The sequence below is a fragment of the Lonchura striata genome, chromosome 33, assembly GCF_046129695.1.
Source record: "Lonchura striata isolate bLonStr1 chromosome 33, bLonStr1.mat, whole genome shotgun sequence".
Taxonomy (NCBI): Eukaryota; Metazoa; Chordata; class Aves; order Passeriformes; family Estrildidae; genus Lonchura; species Lonchura striata.
The window spans coordinates 3,566,912-3,585,528 of record NC_134635.1 but is presented as its reverse complement, the minus strand read 5'-3'; the positions used below and the strand labels follow the sequence as shown (position 1 = coordinate 3,585,528).

At 51.0% G+C, this 18,617-nt stretch overlaps 1 protein-coding gene across 1 annotated transcript in view; it reads left to right on the top strand.

The window, feature by feature from the left end:
- Window positions 1–18,617, top strand: part of COPA (coat protein complex I subunit alpha) — a 38,622-nt gene that overhangs the window by 708 nt on the left and 19,297 nt on the right. Inside the window, exons 2-13 of the mRNA XM_077789428.1 lie at window positions 1,691–1,804; window positions 3,961–4,034; window positions 4,275–4,355; window positions 4,940–5,016; window positions 6,323–6,432; window positions 8,703–8,812; window positions 9,645–9,744; window positions 11,162–11,297; window positions 11,386–11,468; window positions 12,776–12,926; window positions 14,851–14,917; window positions 16,527–16,602. Of these exons, the coding sequence (XP_077645554.1) occupies window positions 1,691–1,804; window positions 3,961–4,034; window positions 4,275–4,355; window positions 4,940–5,016; window positions 6,323–6,432; window positions 8,703–8,812; window positions 9,645–9,744; window positions 11,162–11,297; window positions 11,386–11,468; window positions 12,776–12,926; window positions 14,851–14,917; window positions 16,527–16,602 (1,179 nt within the window). The remainder of the gene's footprint in view (window positions 1–1,690; window positions 1,805–3,960; window positions 4,035–4,274; window positions 4,356–4,939; window positions 5,017–6,322; window positions 6,433–8,702; window positions 8,813–9,644; window positions 9,745–11,161; window positions 11,298–11,385; window positions 11,469–12,775; window positions 12,927–14,850; window positions 14,918–16,526; window positions 16,603–18,617) is intronic.

Below are 18,617 nucleotides of genomic sequence, written 5' to 3'. Positions count from 1 at the left end.
AATTGGGGATGGAGAATCCCGGGAATGGGGATGGGGTCCCGGGAATGGGGATGGGATCCCGGGAATGGGATCCCGGGAATGGGATCCCGGGAATGGGGATGGGATCCCGGGAATTGGGGATGGGGTCCCGGGAATTGGGGATGGGGTCCCGGGAATTGGGGATGGGATCCTGGGAATGGGATCCCGGGAATGGGGATGGGATCCCGGGAATTGGGGATGGGGTCCCGGGAATGGGGATGGGATTCTGGGGATGGGATCCCGGGAATTGGAGAGTGATCCCGGGAATGGGGATGGGGTCCCGGGAATTGGAGAGTGATCCCGGGAATGGGATCCCGGGAATTGGGGATGGGATCCCGGGAATTGGGGATGGGGTCCCGGGAATTGGGATGGGATCCCGGGAATTGGGGATGGGATCCCGGGAATTGGGGATGGGATCCCGGGAATTGGGGATGGGGTCCCGGGAATTGGGGTTTGATCCAGCAGGGATTTGGGATCTGATCCAAAGGGGGATTTGGGATCTGATCCAAAGGGGGATTTGGGATCTGATCCCAGGGAATTGGAACAGCCTCGAGCTGTGCCAGGGTGGGAAATTTGGGATGATTTTTCCATGGGAAAAGGGTTGGGAAGCGCCAGAAGGGGCTCAGGGAGGGCTGGATCCCATCCCTGGAGGGAATTCCCGGGATTTGTGTGCTGGAATTCCCGGGATTTGTGTGCTGGAATTCCCAGGATTTGTGTGACAGAATTCCCAGGATTTGTGTGCAGTTCTCAGGGTTTTCCTTCCCCTTTCCCAAGTTTTCCTCTCTCCTTTCCGGGGGGTTTCCCGATCCTTTTCCCTGCCCTTTCCCAGGTTTTTTTCCCCCCCTTTTCCCAGGTTTTTCCCCACCCTTTCCCAGTTTTTCCCAGTTTTCCCCCACGATTTCCCCATGATTTCCCCCAGGATTTTCCCAGGATTTCTCCAGGATTTTCCTGTTTTTTTCCTTGCACTTCCCCACTTGTTTTCCCCAGGATTTTCACAGGCTATTCCCAGTTTTTCTTCAGTTTTTCCCTCATTTCCCCCCAGTTTTTCCCCCATTTTCTCCCAGTTTTTTCCCCATTTCCCCCCAGTTTTTTCCCAGTTTTTTTCCCAGTTTTTCCCCCAGTTTTTTCCCCGTTTCCCCCCAGTTTTTTCCCCATTTTCCTCCCAGTTTTCCCCCCAGTTTTTCCCCCATTTTCCCCCAGTTTTTCCCCCATTTCCCCCCAGTTTTTTCCCAGTTTTTCCCCCATTTTCCCCCCAGTTTTTCCCCCATTTCCCCCCAGTTTTTCCCCCAGTTTTTTCCCAGTTTTTCCCCCAGTTTTTTCCCAGTTTTTCCCCCAGTTTTTCTCCCATTTCCCCCCATTTTTTTCCCAGTTTTTCCCCCATTTCCCCCCAGTTTTTCCCCCATTTCCCCCCAGTTTTTTCCCAGTTTTTCCCCCAGTTTTTCCCCATTTCCCCCCAGTTTTTTCCCAGTTTTTCCCCCAGTTTTTCCCCCGTTTCCCCCCAGTTTTTCCCCCATTTCCCCCCAGTTTTTTCCCAGTTTTTCCCCCAGTTTTTCCCCCGTTTCCCCCCAGTTTTTCCCCCATTTTCCCCCAGTTTTTCCCCCTTTCCCCCCACTTTTTCCCAGTGCTTTTTCCCCGGTTTTCCCGGTTTTCCCATGCTTCCCGTGCTTCCCAGGGCTGTCGTTCCACCCGAAGCGCCCATGGGTGCTGAGCAGCCTCCACAACGGCGTCATCCAGCTCTGGGACTACCGCGTGGGCACCCTGCTCGACAAGTTCGACGAGCACGACGGTGGGAGACGGGAATTCCGGAATTCCGGGAATTCCGGGGGGAATGGGAATGCCGGGGGGAAAATGGGGGGAAAAACGGCGAAAATCTGGGGGGGAAATGGGAATTCTGGGGGGAAAAACAGCGAAAATCTGGGGAAAACCAGGAAAGATCTGGGGGAAATCGGGAATTCTGGGGGGAATGGGAATTCCGGGGGGAAAACACGGGGAAAATGGGGGGAAATTGGGAATTCTGGGGGGAATGGGAATTCTGGGGGGAAAACACGGGGAAAATGGGGGGAAAACCAGGAAAGATCTGGGGGAAAATGGGGAAAGTTGGGAATTCTGGGGGGAATGGGAATTCCGGGGGGAAAACATGGGGAAAATCTGGGGAAAACCAGGAAAGATCTGGGGGAAATTGGGAATTCTGGGGGGAATGGGAATTCTGGGGGAAAAACACGGGGAAAATGGGGGGAAAAATGGTGAAAATCTGGGGAAAACCAGGAAAGATCTGGGGGAAAATGGGGAAATTGGGAATTCTGAGGGGGAAATGGGAATTCCGGGGGGAAAACATGGGGAAAATGGGGAAATTGGGAATTCTGGGGGGAATGGGAATTCCGGGGGGAAAACACGGGGAAAATGGGGGGAAAAACAGCAAAAATCTGGGGAAAACCAGGAAAGATCTGGGGGAAAACGAGGAAAGTTGGGAATTCTGAGGGGGAAACGGGAATTCCGGGGGGAAAAACAGCGAAAATCTGGGGAAAACCAGGAAAGATCTGGGGGAAAACGGGAATTCTGGGGGGAATGGGAATTCTGGGGGGAAAACATGGGGAAAATGGGGGGAAAAATGGCAAAAATCTGGGGAAAACCAGGAAAGATCTGGGGGAAATCGGGAATTCTGGGGGGGAAATGGGGGGAAAATGGCAAAAATCTGGGGAAAACCAGGAAAGATCTGGGGGAAAACGGGGAAATTGGGAATTCTGAGGGGGAAATGGGAATTCCGGGGGGAAAACATGGGGAAAATGGGGGGAAAACATGGGGAAAACCAGGAAAAATCTGGGGGAAAACGGAGAAAGTTGGGAATTCTGGGGGAAAAAAAAAGGGAATTCTGGGGGGAAATAGGGAATTCCAGGAGGAAATGGGATAAAATGGGGTTCTGGGGGGGAAATGGGAAAAACGGGGGGAAAAATGGGAATTCTGGGGGGAAAAAAGGGGAAACATGGGAAAAACTCAGGAACTGAGCAAAGTGCAGCTCTGGGGAATTTTTGGGAATTCCAACACTGGGATTTCTTGGGAATTTTTGGGAGTTCCGGGTTTGGGGATTTCCTGGGAATTTTTGGGAGTTCCGGGTTTGGGGATTTCCTGGGAATCTTTGGGAATTCCAACACTGGGATTTCTTGGGAATCTTTGGGAGTTCCGGGTTTGGGGATTTCCTGGGAATTTTTGGGAATTCCGGGTTTGGGGATTTCCTGGGAATCTTTGGGAATTCCAACACTGGGATTTCTTGGGAATCTTTGGGAGTTGCAGGTTTGGGGATTTCCTGGGAATCTTTGGGAATTCCGGGTTTGGGGATTTCCTGGGAATCTTTGGGAATTCCAACACTGGGATTTCTTGGGAATCTTTGGGAGTTCCGGGTTTGGGGATTTCCTGGGAATCTTTGGGAATTCCAACACTGGGATTTCTTGGGAATTTTTGGGAGTTCCGGGTTTGGGGATTTCCTGGGAATTTTTGGGAGTTCCGGGTTTGGGGATTTCCTGGGAATCTTTGGGAATTCCGGGTTTGGGGATTTCCTGGGAATTTTTGGGAGTTCCGGGTTTGGGGATTTCCTGGGAATTTTTGGGAGTTCCGGGTTTGGGGATTTCCTGGGAATCTTTGGGAGTTGCGGGTTTGGGGATTTCCTGGGAATTTTTGGGAATTCCAACACTGGGATTTCCTGGGAATCTTTGGGAGTTCCGGGTTTGGGGATTTCCTGGGAATCTTTGGGAATTCCGGGTTTGGGGATTTCCTGGGAATCTTTGGGAATTCCAACACTGGGATTTCTTGGGAATCTTTGGGAGTTGCGGGTTTGGGGATTTCCTGGGAATCTTTGGGAATTCCAACACTGGGATTTCCTGGGAATCTTTGGGAGTTCCGGGCTTGGGGATTTCCTGGGAATCTTTGGGAATTCCGGGTTTCCGGCAGGGCCGGTTCGCGGCATCGACTTCCACAAGCAGCAGCCGCTCTTCGTCTCCGGCGGCGATGACTACAAGATCAAGGTGACCATTCCCGGCTTTTTTCCCTTTTTTCCCATTTTTCCCTCTTTTCCCGGAGCCTGGGAAGGGCTGCCGTGAGGAAATCCAGGATTAAAAATCGGATTAAAATAGGAAAAAGGCAGAGAAATCCGGGAACAAATGGGAAAAATCCTGGAAAAAGGCGGAAATTGGGCGCTGGGGCTGCCCGGGCTGGGAATTTTTCTGGGAATTTTTCTGGATTTTCTGGGATTTCTGGGAATGCAGGTGTGGAATTACAAACTGCGGCGCTGCCTCTTCACGCTGCTGGGCCACCTGGATTACATCCGCACCACCTTCTTCCACCATGTGAGTGCTGGGAATGCCGGGAATGCCGGGAATTCCGGGGATTCTGGGAATGCTGGGAGTCTGGGGTTGTCTGGGAATTCCGGAAATTCCAGGATTTCTGGGAATTCCAGGGCTGTCCTGGGATGTCCTGGGAGTTCTGGGGATTCCAGAGTTTTCCTGGGATTCTGGGAATTCTGGGGTTTTTTGGGAATTCTGGGAATTTGGGGTTATCCTGGAAATCTGGGAATGTGGGATCTGTGGGGATCTGGGAATGTGGGATCTGGGATGTCTGGGACTCCGGGAATGCGGGAGTTCTGGGAATGCGGGAGTTCTGGGAATGCGGGATCTGTGGGATTTGGGAATGTGGGAATCCTGGGAATGTGGGAGTTCTGGGAATGCGGGATCTGTGGGATTTGGGAATGTGGGAATCCTGGGAATGTGGGAGTTTTGGGAATGCGGGAGTTCTGGGAATGCGGGAGTTCTGGGAATGGGGGAGTTCTGGGAATGTGGGAGTTCTGGGAATGCGGGATCAGTGGGATTTGGGAATGTGGGAATCCTGGGAATGGGGGAGGCGCCGCTCCCTCCCAGCCCATCCCGTTTTCCAGGAGTATCCCTGGATCCTGAGCGCCTCCGACGACCAAACGATCCGAGTGTGGAACTGGCAGTCGCGCACCTGCGTCTGGTGGGAGCGGCGATCCGGAATTCCGGGAATTCCGGGAATTCTGGGGTCCTGGGAATCCGGGCTAACCTCCCTGGGAATCCGGGCTAACCTCCCTGGGAATCCGGGATAACCTCCCTGGGAATCCGGGATAATCTTCCTGGGAATCCGGGATAATCTTCCCTGGGAATCCGGGATAATCTTCCTGGGAATCCGGGATAATCTTCCCTGGGAATCCGGGATAACCTTCCTGGGAATCTGGGCTAACCTTCCTGGGAATCCGGGATAACCTCCCTGGGAATCCGGGATAACCTCAATGGGAATCCGGGATAACCTCAATGGGAATCCGGGATAACCTCAATGGGAATCCGGGATAATCTTCCCTGGGAATCCGGGATAACCTCCCTGGGAATCCGGGATAACCTCCCTGGGAATCCGGGATAACCTCCCTGGGAATGCGGGATAACCTCCCTGGGAATCCGGGATAACCTCCCTGGGAATCCGGGATAACCTCAATGGGAATCCAGGATAACCTCAATGGGAATCCGGGATAACCTCAATGGGAATCCGGGATAACCTCCCTGGGAATCCGGGATAATCTTCCCTGGGAATCTGGGATAACCTTCCTGGGAATCTGGGATAACCTCCCTGGGAATCCGGGATAACCTCAATGGGAATCCGGGATAATCTTCCCTGGGAATCCGGGATAACCTCCCTGGGAATCCGGGATAATCTTCCTGGGAATCCGGGATAACCTCCCTGGGAATCCGGGATAATCTTCCCTGGGATCAGTCCTTCCCTGGCATTTTGGGATCCACATTCCCTGGGATAAACCTTCCCTCAGATTCTTGGGAATCCCGGGCTAACCCTTCCCTGGGATAAACCCTTCTGGGATCAGTCCTTCCCTGGGATTCCGTGAGATTTTGGAATCAATCCTTCCCTGGGATTCTTGGGATAAACCTTTCCAGGGATTCCTGGGACCAAACTTTCCTTGGGATTCCTGGGATCAATCCTTCCTTGGGATAAACCTTTCCTGGTATTGGGGGAAACCTTCCCTGGGATTTTCATGGAATTCTGCCCGGATTCCTGGGATTTCAATGGAATTCTGCCCAGATTTTCATGGAATTCCTCCGGGATTCCCAGGATTTCCATGGAGTCCTGCCAGGATTTTGATGGAACTCCACCGGGATTCCTGGGGTTTTCATGGGATTTTTTGTGGAATTCCGCCCGGATTCCTGGGTTTTTTAACGGAAATCTGCTGGGATTTTGATGGGATTCTGTCGGGATTCCCGGGATCCTGACGGAATTCCGCGTTTTCCCGGGATCGCAGCGTGCTGACGGGGCACAACCACTACGTGATGTGCGCCCAGTTCCACCCCAGCGAGGACCTGGTGGTGTCGGCCAGCCTGGACCAGAGTGTCAGGGTGTGGGACATTTCCGGTGAGATTCCATAAAAAACATGGAAAATCCATGGAAATGGGAGCGGGAGGGAGCAGAGCGTCAGGGTCTGGGACATCTCCGGTGAGATTCCATAAAAAACATGGAAAATCCATGGAAAATGGGGAAATGGGAGCGGGAGGGAGCAGGGCGTCAGGGTCTGGGACATCTCCGGTGAGATTCCATAAAAAACATGGAAAATCCATGGAAATGGGAGCGGGAGGGAGCAGAGCGTCAGGGTCTGGGACATCTCCGGTGAGATTCCATAAAAAACATGGAAAATCCATGGAAAATGGGGAAATGGGAGCGGGAGGGAGCAGGGTGTCAGGGTCTGGGACATCTCCGGTGAGATTCCATAAAAAACATGGAAAATCCATGGAAAATGGGGAAATGGGAGCGGGAGGGAGCAGGGCCTCAGGGTCTGGGACATCTCCGGTGAGATTCCATAAAAAACATGGAAAATCCATGGAAAATGGGAGCGGGAGGGAGCAGAGCGTCAGGGTCTGGGACATCTCCGGTGAGATTCCATAAAAAACCGGGAAAATCCATGGAAAATGGGGAAATGGGAGCGGGAGGGAGCAGGGCGTCAGGGTCTGGGACATCTCCGGTGAGATTCCATAAAAAACCGGGAAAATCCATGGAAAACTGGGAAATGGGAGCGGGAGGGAGCAGAGCGTCAGGGTCTGGGACATCTCCGGTGAGATTCCATAAAAAACCGGGAAAATCCATGGAAAATGGGAGCGGGAGGGAGCAGGGCGTCAGGGTCTGGGACATCTCCGGTGAGATTCCATAAAAAACCGGGAAAATCCATGGAAAATGGGAGCGGGAGGGAGCAGGGCGTCAGGGTCTGGGACATCTCCGGTGAGATTCCATAAAAAACCGGGAAAATCCATGGAAAATGGGGAAATGGGAGCGGGAGGGAGCAGAGCGTCAGGGTCTGGGACATCTCCGGTGAGATTCCATAAAAAACCGGGAAAATCCATGGAAAATGGGGAAATGGGAGCGGGAGGGAGCAGAGCGTCAGGGTCTGGGACATTTCCGGTGAGATTCCATAAAAAACCGGGAAAATCCATGGAAAATGGGGAAATGGGAGCGGGAGGGAGCAGAGCGTCAGGGTCTGGGACATCTCCGGTGAGATTCCAGGGAAAAAATGGGAAAATCCATGGAAAACCGGGGAAATGGGAGCGGGAGGGAGCAGGGCCTCAGGGTCTGGGACATCTCCGGTGAGATTCCATAAAAAACCGGGAAAATCCATGGAAAATGGGGAAATGGGAGCGGGAGGGAGCAGGGCGTCAGGGTCTGGGACATCTCCGGTGAGATTCCATAAAAAACCGGGAAAATCCATGGAAAACTGGGAAATGTGAGCGGGAGGGAGCAAGGCCTCAGGGTCTGGGACATCTCTGGTGAGATTCCAGGGAAAAACTGGGAAAATCCATGGAAAACCGGGAAAATGGGAGCGGGAGGGAGCAGAGCGTCAGGGTCTGGGACATCTCCGGTGAGATTCCATAAAAAAACGGGAAAATCTGTGGGAAAATGGGAATGGGAATGGGTGTGAGATACTTCTGGTGAGCGACCCAAAAAATGTTGGGAATGAGAGGCTGGAAAAGGGAACGGAGGATCCTGAGGGAGCTGGGGGTGATCCCAGAGAAAACGGGATCCGGGGGGATTTGGGATCTGATCCCAGGGGGGATTTGGGATCTGATCCCAGGGGGATTTGGGATCTGATCCTGGGGGGATTTGGGATCTGATCCCAGGAGAAATTTGGGATCTGATCCAAAGCGGGATTTGGGATCTGATCCCAGTGGGGATTTGGGATCTGATCCCAGGGGGGATTTGGGATCTGATCCCAGGAGAAATTTGGGATCTGATCCCAGGGGGATTTGGGATCTGATCCCAGGGGGATTTGGGATCTGATCCCAGGGGGATTTGGGATCTGATCCCAGGGGGATTTGGGATCTGATCCCAGCGGGGATTTGGGATCTGATCCCAGGGGGGATTTGGGGTCTGCCAGGGGGATTTGGGATCTGATCCCAGGGAATGGGAACGGCCTCGAGCTGTGCCAGGGTGGGAAATTTGGGATGATTTTTCCATGGAAAACGGGTGGGAAGCGCCGGGGTTGGATCCCTGCCCTGGTGGTGTCCGAGGGATTCCCGGAGAAGGAAAATCAGGGGAAAGCCTCTGGAATTGCTGGATCCGGGTGCTGATTCCCGCTTTCCCGGGTTTTCCCGGGTTTTCCCGGGTTTTTTTCCGGGTTTTTCCCGGTTTTTCCGCAGGGCTCCGGAAGAAGAACCTGGCCCCCGGCGCGGTGGAGTCGGACGTGCGCGGCATCACCGGCGTCGACCTCTTCGGCACCACCGACGCCGTGGTCAAGCACGTGCTGGAGGTGCCGGCATTCCCAAAATCCCCCGGAATCCGTGGGGAATTCCGTGGGGAATCCGTGGGGAATGGGAGGAAATCCATGGGGAATCCGTGGGAGTCTGTGGGGAATCCATGGGGGATTAGTGGGAAATCAGTGGGAATCCGTGGGAACCATTTCCGTGGGGAATCCATGGAAATCCATGGAGAATTAATGGGGAATCCATGGGAATCCGTGGGCAGTCCATGGAGATCCATGGGAAATGGGAAGAGATCCATGGGGAATGGGAAGAAATCCATGGGAAAGGGGAAGAAATCCATGGGAAATGGGAAGAGATCCATGGGAAATGGGAAGAGATCCATGGGAAATGGGAAGAAATCCATGGGAAATGGCAGGAAATCTGTGGGAAATCCGTGGGGAATCCATGGGAAATCCCTGAGGAATCCATGGAAATCCATGGAGAATTAATGGGGAATCCGAGGAAATCCGTGGGAAATCCGTGGGAAATCCATGGGAAATCCCTGAGGAATCCATGGAAATCCATGGATAATTAATGGGGAATCCATGGAAATCCATGGGAAATCCGTGGGGAATCCGTGGGGAATGGGAAGAAATCCACGGGGAAGTCCATGAAAATGATGGGAAACCTGTGAGGAATCCATGGAAATCCGTGGAGAACTGAGGGGGAACCCGTGGAAAATCCATGGGGGAATCTGTGGAAATCCGTGGGGAATTAATAGGAAATCTGTGGGAATCCGGGGGGAATTTTTTTCCTGGGGTTCCCACTGATTCCCGGCCATTTTTCCCGGGATTCCGGCTGATTCCCGGCGTTTTTCCCGGGATGATTCCCGCATTCCAGGGCCACGACCGCGGGGTGAACTGGGCCGCCTTCCACCCCTCCATGCCCCTGATCGTGTCCGGCGCCGACGACCGCCAGGTGAAGATCTGGAGGATGAACGGTGAGAAAAACGGGAGAAAAAACAGGGAAAAACGGGGAAAACGTGGGAACAAAATGAGGAAAATGGGGGAAAGTGGGGAAAAAATGGGAAAAACGGGAACAAAATAGGGGAAAATGGGAGCAAAATAGGGGAAAATGGGAGCAAAATGGAGGAAAACGGGGAAAAATGGGAACAAAATGGGGAAAAGCGGGAAAAAACAGGGAAAAATGGGAAAAAATGGGAAATGGATTTTTAACAGGAATTGCAGAGTCCAAGGCCTGGGAATTGGCCGTGTGCCAGGCTGGGTTCTCCCTTTCTCCGGTGCTTTTTTTCCCATTTTTTCGTTGTTTCTCCCCATTTTTTCGTTGTTTCTCCCCATCCCCCTGGGGTTTCTCCTCATTCCATGAATTTTCCCTCATTTCTCTGGGATTTTCCCCATTTTCCCTGGATTTTTAACAGGAATTGCAGAGTCCAAGGCCTGGGAATTGGCCGTGTGCCGGGCTGGGTTCTCCCTTTCTCCGGTGCTTTTTTTCCCATTTTTTCGTTGTTTCTCCCCATTTTTTTGTTGTTTCTCCCCATCCCCCTGGGGTTTCTCCCCATTCCATGAATTTTTCCTCATTTCTCTGGGATTTTCCCCATTTTCCCTGGATTTTTAACAGGAATTGCAGAGTCCAAGGCCTGGGAATTGGCCGTGTGCCGGGCTGGGTTCTCCCTTTCTCCGGTGCTTTTTTTCCCATTTTTTCGTTGTTTCTCCCCATTTTTTCGTTGTTTCTCCCCATTTTTTCGTTGTTTCTCCGCATCCTATGAATTTTCCCTCATTTCTCTGGGATTTTCCCCATTTTCCCTGGATTTCCCCCTGGGATTGCAGAGTCCAAGGCCTGGGAATTGGCCGTGTGCCGGGCTGGGTTCTCCCTTTCTCCGGTGCTTTTTTCCCCATTTTTTCGTTGTTTCTCCCCATTTTTTCGTTGTTTCTCCCCATCCCCCTGGGGTTTCTCCTCATTCCATGAATTTTCCCTCATTTCTCTGGGATTTCCCCCATTTTCCCTGGATTTTTAACAGGAATTGCAGAGTCCAAGGCCTGGGAATTGGCCGTGTGCCGGGCTGGGTTCTCCCTTTCTCCGGTGCTTTTTTCCCCATTTTTTCGTTGTTTCTCCCCATTTTTTCGTTGTTTCTCCCCATCCCCCTGGGGTTTCTCCTCATTCCATGAATTTTCCCTCATTTCTCTGGGATTTCCCCCATTTTCCCTGGATTTTTAACAGGAATTGCAGAGTCCAAGGCCTGGGAATTGGCCGTGTGCTGGGCTGGGTTCTCCCTTTCTCCGGTGCTTTTTTCCCATTTTTTTGTTGTTTCTCCCCATTTTTTCATTGTTTCTCCCCATCCCCCTGGGTTTTCTCCCCATTCCATGACTTTTTCCCTGGATTTCCCCCTGGGAATTCAGAGTCCAAGGCCTGGGAGGTGGACACGTGCCGGGGCCACTACAACAACGTCTCGTGCGCCGTGTTCCACCCGCGGCAGGAGCTGATCCTCAGCAACTCCGAGGACAAGAGCATCCGCGTGTGGGACATGTCCAAGCGGTCAGTGCTCCTTCCCGGGGCGGGAATGAGCCTTGGGAATGTCGGGAATACCCGGAATTCCCGGATTTTCCCTCCCTCCCTCCCTCAGGACCGGCGTCCAAACGTTCCGGCGCGACCACGACCGGTTCTGGGTGCTGGCGGCTCATCCCAACCTCAACCTCTTCGCTGCCGGTGAGTCCCGGAATTCCAGCCGGGAATCCTGGAATTCCAGCTGGGAATCCTGGAATTCCAGCTGGGAATCCTGGAATTCCAGCTGGGAATCCCCAGATTCCAGCTGGGAATCCTGAAATTCTGGCTGGGAATCCCAAAATTCCAGCTGGTTTTCCCCAGAACTCCTGCTGTAATTCAGGGTGTTTTTCCCTGGAATTCAGGGTGTTTTTCCCTGGAATTCTGGCTGGAATTCCAGGTATTTTTCCCTGGAATTTGGGCTGTCTTTCTCTGGAATTCTGGCTGCAATTCCCAGTGTTCCACAGGGCACAATGGGGCCATGCTGGTGTTCAATTCCCCTTCCCAAATTCTTGTTGCTTTTCCCCAGAACTCCTGCTGGAATTCTTGCTGGAATTCCGGCTGCGATTCCGGGTTTTTCCCTGGAATTCCATCTGTGATTCCCACTTTCCAGGGCACGATGGGGCCCTGCTGGTGTTCAATTCCCATTTCTCTCCCCTGTTCCCACGCCAAATTCCCGGCAGTTTTCTCTGTGATTCCGGCTGCGATTCCGGGTTTTTCCCTGGAATTCCGGCTGTAATTCCGGGTTTTTCCCTGGAATTCCGACTGTGATTCCAGCTGTAATTCCGGGTTTTCCCCCTGGAATTCCGGCTGTAATTCTGGGTTTTTCCCTGGAATTCTGGCTGTGATTCTGGCTGCAATTCCGGGTTTTTCCCCTGGAATTCCGGCTGTAATTCCGGGTTTTTCCCTGGAATTCTGGCGTTTCCCAGGGCACGACGGGGGTCCTGCTGGTGTTCAATTCCCATTTCTCTCCCCTGTTCCCACGCCAAATTCCCGGCAGTTATCTCTGTGATTCCGGGTTTTTCCCTGGAATTCCGGCTGTAATTCCGGGTTTTTCCCTGGAATTCTGGCGTTTCCCAGGGCACGACGGGGGCATGCTGGTGTTCAATTCCCATTTCTCTCCCCTGTTCCCACGCCAAATTCCCGGCAGTTATCTCTGTGATTCCGGGTTTTTCCCCTGGAATTCGGGCTGTAATTCCGGGTTTTTCCCTGGAATTCCGGCTGTGATTCCGGCTGTAATTCTGGGTTTTTCCCTGGAATTCTGGCGTTTCCCAGGTCACGACGGGGGCCATGCTGGTGTTCAATTCCCATTTCTCTCCCCTGTTCCCACGCCAAATTCCTGTCAGTTTTCTCTGTGATTCCGGCTGCGATTCCGGGTTTTTCCCCTGGAATTCCAGCTGCGATTCCGGGTTTTTCCCCTGGAATTCCGGCTGTAATTCCGGGTTTTTCCCTGGAATTCTGGCGTTCCCCAGGGCACGACGGGGGCATGCTGGTGTTCAAGCTGGAGCGGGAGCGGCCGGCGCTGGCCGTGCACGGGAATTCGCTGTTCTACGTCAAGGAGCGATTCCTGCGGCAGCTCGACTTCAGCAGCTCCCGCGACGTGGCCGTCATGCAGCTGCGCAGGCAGGGAGCCCCAAAACCCCCGAGATCCAGCCCAAAAAACACCCCGAATCCACCCCGAAATCCACCCTGAAATCCATCCCAAAACCCCCGAGATCCAGCCCAAAAAACACCCCGAAATCCACCCTGAAATCCCCAAAATCCACCCTGAAATCCACCCTGAAATCCATCCCAAAATCCCCAAAATCTACCCTGAAATCCACCCTGAAATCCATCCCAAAATCCCTGAGATCCAGCCCAAAAAACACCCCGAAATCCCCAAAATCCACCCTGAAATCCATCCCAAAACCCCCGAGATCCAGCCCAAAAAAGACCCCGAAATCCACCCCGAAATCCCCAAAATCTACCCCGAAATCCACCCTGAAATCCATCCCAAAATCCCTGAGATCCAGCCCGAAATCCACCCTGAAATCCCCAAAATCCACCCTGAAATCCACCCTGAAATCCATCCCAAAATCCCTGAAATCCACCCCAAAATCCACCCTGAAATCCATCCCAAAATCCCCAAAATCTACCCTGAAATCCACCCTGAAATCCATCCCAAAATCCCTGAAATCCACCCCAAAATCCACCCTGAAATCCATCCCAGAACCCCTGAGATCCATCCCAAAATCCACTCCGAAATCCACCCTGAAATCCACCCTGAAATCAACCCTGAAATCCCTGAAATCCACCCCAAAATCCACCCTGAAATCCCCAAAATCTACCCTGAAATCCACCCTGAAATCAACCCCGAAATCCCTGAAATCCACCCCAAAATCCACCCTGAAATCCCCAAAATCCACCCTGAAATCCATCCCAAAACCCCCGAGATCCACCCCAAAAAACACCCCGAAATCCCCAGAATCTACCCCGAAATCCACCCTGAAATCAACCCTGAAATCAACCCCGAAATCCCTGAAATCCACCCCAAAATCCACCCCGAAATCCCCTAAAATCCACCCTGAAATCCATCCCAAAACCCCCGAGATCCACCCCAAAAAACACCCCGAAATCCCCAGAATCTACCCTGAAATCCACCCTGAAATCCATCCCAAAATCCCTGAAATCCACCCCAAAATCCACCCTGAAATCCCCAAAATCCACCCTGAAATCCATCCCAAAATCAACCCTGAAATGAACCCCAAAATCCCTGAGATCCAGCCCGAAATCCACCCTGAAATCCCCAAAATCCACCCTGAAATCCATCCCAAAATCCCAAAAATCCACCCTAAAATCCATCCCAAAATCAACCCTGAAATCAACCCCAAAATCCCTGAAATCCATCCCAAAATCCACCCTGAAATCCCCCAAATCCCTCCTGAAATCCACCCTGAAATCCATCCCAAAATCAATCCTGAAATCAACTCCGAAATCCCTGAAATCCGTCCCAAAATCAACCCTGAAATCAACCCCAAAATCCCTGAAATCCAGCCCAAAAACCACCCTGAAATCCCCAGAATCAACCCTGAAATCCCCCACAAATCCACCCTGAAATTCCCAAAATCCACCCTGAAATCCCCCACAAAATCCACCCTGAAATTCCCAAAATCCACCCTGAAATCCCCCACAAAATCCACCCCAAAATCCCCAAAATTCACCCTGAAATCAACCCCAAAATCCACCCTGAAATTCCCAAAATCCACCCCGAAATCCACCCCAAAACCCATCCTGAGATCCATCCCAAAATCCCTGACATCCACCCCAAAATCTGCCCTGAAACCCACCCCAAAATCTGTCCCAGAATCCCAAAATCCCTGACATCCACCCCAAAATCTGCCCTGAAATTCCCCGACCTCCTGTCCAAAATCCATCCCCAAATCCACGCCAAGTCCCATCCTGAAATCCACCCCAAAACCCATCGTGGAAATCCCAAAAATCCCCCAAATCCTTCCCCCAAATTGTTCCCGGAGAATTCCCAGGACCATTCCCGTTTTTCCCTCGGCAGCGGATCCAAGTTCCCGGTGTTCAGCATGAGCTACAACCCGGCCGAGAACGCCGTGCTGCTCTGCACCGTGAGTCCCAAAATCTGAATTTTGGGGGAAAAATCCCTGAAATTCCTGCTTTGCTAGGGCTGCTCTGCACCGTGAGTCCCAAAATCTGAATTTTTGGGGGGAAAATCCCTGAAATTCCTGCTTTGCTAGGGCTGCTCTGCACCGTGAGTCCCAAAATCTGAATTTTGGGGGAAAATCCCTGAAATTCCTGCTTTGCTAGGGCTGCTCTGAGCCATGAGTCCCAAAATCTGAATTTTGGGGGAAAATCCCTGAAATTCCTGCTTTGCTAGGGCTGCTCTGCACCGTGAGTCCCAAAATCTGAATTTTGGGAGGAAATCCCTGAAATTCCTGCTTTGCTAGGGCTGCTCTGCACCGTGAGTCCCAAAATCTGAATTTTGGGGGGAAATCCCTGAAATTCCTGCTTTGCTAGGGCTGCTCTGCACCGTGAGTCCCAAAATCTGAATTTTGGGGGGAAAATCCCTGAAATTCCTGCTTTGCTAGGGCTGCTCTGCACCGTGAGTCCCAAAATGTGAATTTTGGGGGGAAATCCCTGAAATTCCTGCTTTGCTAGGGCTGCTCTGCACCGTGAGTCCCAAAATCTGAATTTTTGGGGGGAAAATCCCTGAAATTCCTGCTTTGCTAGGGCTGCTCTGCACCGTGAGTCCCAAAATCTGAATTTTGGGGAAAAATCCCCAAAATTCCTGCTTTGCTAGGGCTGCTCTGCACCGTGAGTCCCAAAATCTGAATTTTGGGGGGAAATCCCTGAAATTCCTGCTTTGCTAGGGCTGCTCTGCACCGTGAGTCCCAAAATCTGAATTTTGGGGGAAAATCCCTGAAATTCCTGCTTTGCTAGGGCTGCTCTGCACCGTGAGTCCCAAAATCTGAATTTTGGGGGGAAATCCCTGAAATTCCTGCTTTGCTAGGGCTGCTCTGCACCGTGAGTCCCAAAATCTGAATTTTGGGGGGAAAATCCCTGAAATTCCTGCTTTGCTAGGGCTGCTCTGCACCGTGAGTCCCAAAATCTGAATTTTGGGGGAAAATCCCTGAAATTCCTGCTTTGCTAGGGCTGCTCTGCACCGTGAGTCCCAAAATCTGAATTTTGGGGGGAAATCCCTGAAATTCCTGCTTTGCTAGGGCTGCTCTGCGCCGTGAGTCCCAAAATCTGAATTTTGGGGGGAAATCCCTGAAATTCCTGCTTTGCTAGGGCTGCTCTGCACCGTGAGTCCCAAAATCCCAAAATTCGGAAAAAAATCCCCAAAATTCCCAAGCCTGGGCAGGAAACCCCTCCAGTTCCACTTTATTCCTTGGAAAAATCCCTCAAATTCCTGATTTTGGGACAGAAAACCCCTCAAATTCCTGGTTTTTAGTTAGAAAATCTCTCAAATTCCATATTTTTTTGTGGGGGAAAGAATCCCTGAAATCCATTATGTTTTTGGGGAAAAATCCCTGATTTTTGAGGGGAAGAACCCCTGAAATCCCTGATTTTAGGGGGAAAATCCCTGATTTTTGAGGGGAAATCCCTGGTTTTTTGGGGTAAATCCCTGATTTTTGAGGGGAAATCCCTGTTTTTTTGGGGGAAATCCCTGATTTTTGGGAGAAAATCCCTGAAATTCCCGTTTTTCTCCCGCAGCGAGCCAGCAACCTGGAGAACAGCACCTACGACCTGTACACCATTCCCAAGGATGCAGATTCCCAAAATCCCGACGGTGGGTGTGGCCTGAGCTCCCAAAAATCCCGGGAATTCCCACCCCCATCCCCCCTTGGCTTTCCCTTCATTCATCCCTAAAAATCCCTTTTTTTTTACCCCAAATCCTCTTTTTCCCCCGGATTTTCAGCAGCTTCCCCTTGAAAAATTCCGTCTTTTCCAGCCCCCCATCCATATTTTATCAGGAATTCTCCTTTCCCTTCCCAAATTTTCCTCCCAGCTGGAGATTTCCTGGCTGTGTCCGGAGCTGATGGATCTCAGGCGGATTTTTGGGATGGTTCATCCAAAAAAAAAAAAACCAACCCTTTAAAAGCGACAATCCCAGGAATTATTTTGTTTTCCCTTCCTGGCAAATTCCACTTTTTTTGTTTTTTTTTTGAGTTGGGAATTTACGATTCCAAGGAATTTACGACTCCGGGCCGTGATTGAGTGGGATAAAATTCCCAATTTCTGTTTTTTTTTGTCCTGCTGTTAAATCCCAGCTGCTCCCCCTGCCAGGGAGGAATGATGGATTTGGGAATTTTCCAGGGATTTACGGATTCCGGAGGCTTTGGAGCTGGGGATATTTCCCTGCTGGGCAGGATTTGGAGGGAAAAATTCATTTTTTCAGGACGTTTTTCCAGCTGGGATATTGGGAAGATCAATCAAATCCCTGGATTTGATGGAGGAGCAGCTGGGACCCAAAAAAAAAAGGGAAAAGGAAAATTCCACTGCCGGAGGAGGGAGGGTTGGGGGAAAATGCCTCAAATCCCTGATTTTTGGGAAAAATCCCTCAGATCCCTGAGTTTTTGCAGTAATTCCCTCAAATCCCTGAGTTTTGGGAAAAACTCCACAAATACATGATTTTTTTGGGGGGAAAAATCCCTCGAATCCCTGAGCTTTTGGGAAAAATCCCTCAAGTCCCTGAGTTTTTGGGGAAAATAAATCCCTGATTTTTTGGGAACAATCCCTCAAATCCATGGTTCTTGGAGAAAATCCCTCAAATCCCTGAGTTATAGGGGAAAACCCCACAAAACCATGAGTTTTTGGGTAAAAAATCCCTCAAATGTATGATTTTTTTGGGGGGAAAAATCCCTCAAATCCCTGAGTTTTGGGAAAAATTCCTCAAATCCATTAATTTTGAGGGGAAATTCCCTCAAATCCCTGAGTTTTTGGGGAAAATCCCTCAGATCCCTGAATTTTTTGGGAACAATCCCTCAAATCCCCGAATTCTTTGGGAACAATCCCTCAAATCCATGTTTCTTGGGGAAAAATCCCTCAAATCCCTGAGTTACAGAGAAAAACCCCACAAATCCATGAATTTTTGGGGGAAAATCCCTCAAATCCCTGAGATGTTGGGGGAAATTCCCTCAAATCCGTGAATTTTTTGGGTGGGAAATTCCCTCAAATCTCTGAGTTTTTGGGGAAAAATCCCTCAAATCCATGAATTTTTTGGGGAAAACCCCTCAAATCCCTGAGATGTTGGGGGAAATTCCCTCAAATCCGTGAATTTTTTTGGGGGGAAATTCCCTTAAATCTCTGAGTTTTTGGGGAAAATAAATCCCTGATTTTTTGGGAACAATCCCTCAAATCCATGGTTCTTGGAGAAAATCCCTCAAATCTCTGAGTTATAGGGGAAAACCCCACAAATCCATGAATTTTTGGGTAAAAAAATCCCTCAAATCTATGAATTTTTGGGGGGGAAAAATCCCTCAAATCCCTGAGTTTTTGGGGAAAATCCCTCAGATCCCTGAATTTTTTGGGAACAATCCCTCAAATCCATGTTTCTTGGGGAAAAATCCCTCAAATCCCTGAGTTACAGAGAAAAACCCCACAAATCCATGAATTTTTGGGGGAAAACCCCTCAAATCCCTGAGATGTTGGGGAAATTCCCTCAAATCCGTGAATTTTTTTGGGGGGGAAATTCCCTCAAATCTCTGAGTTTTTGGGGAAAAATCCCTCAAATCCATGAATTTTTTGGGGAAAACCCCTCAAATCCCTGAGATGTTGGGGGAAATTCCCTCAAATCCGTGAATT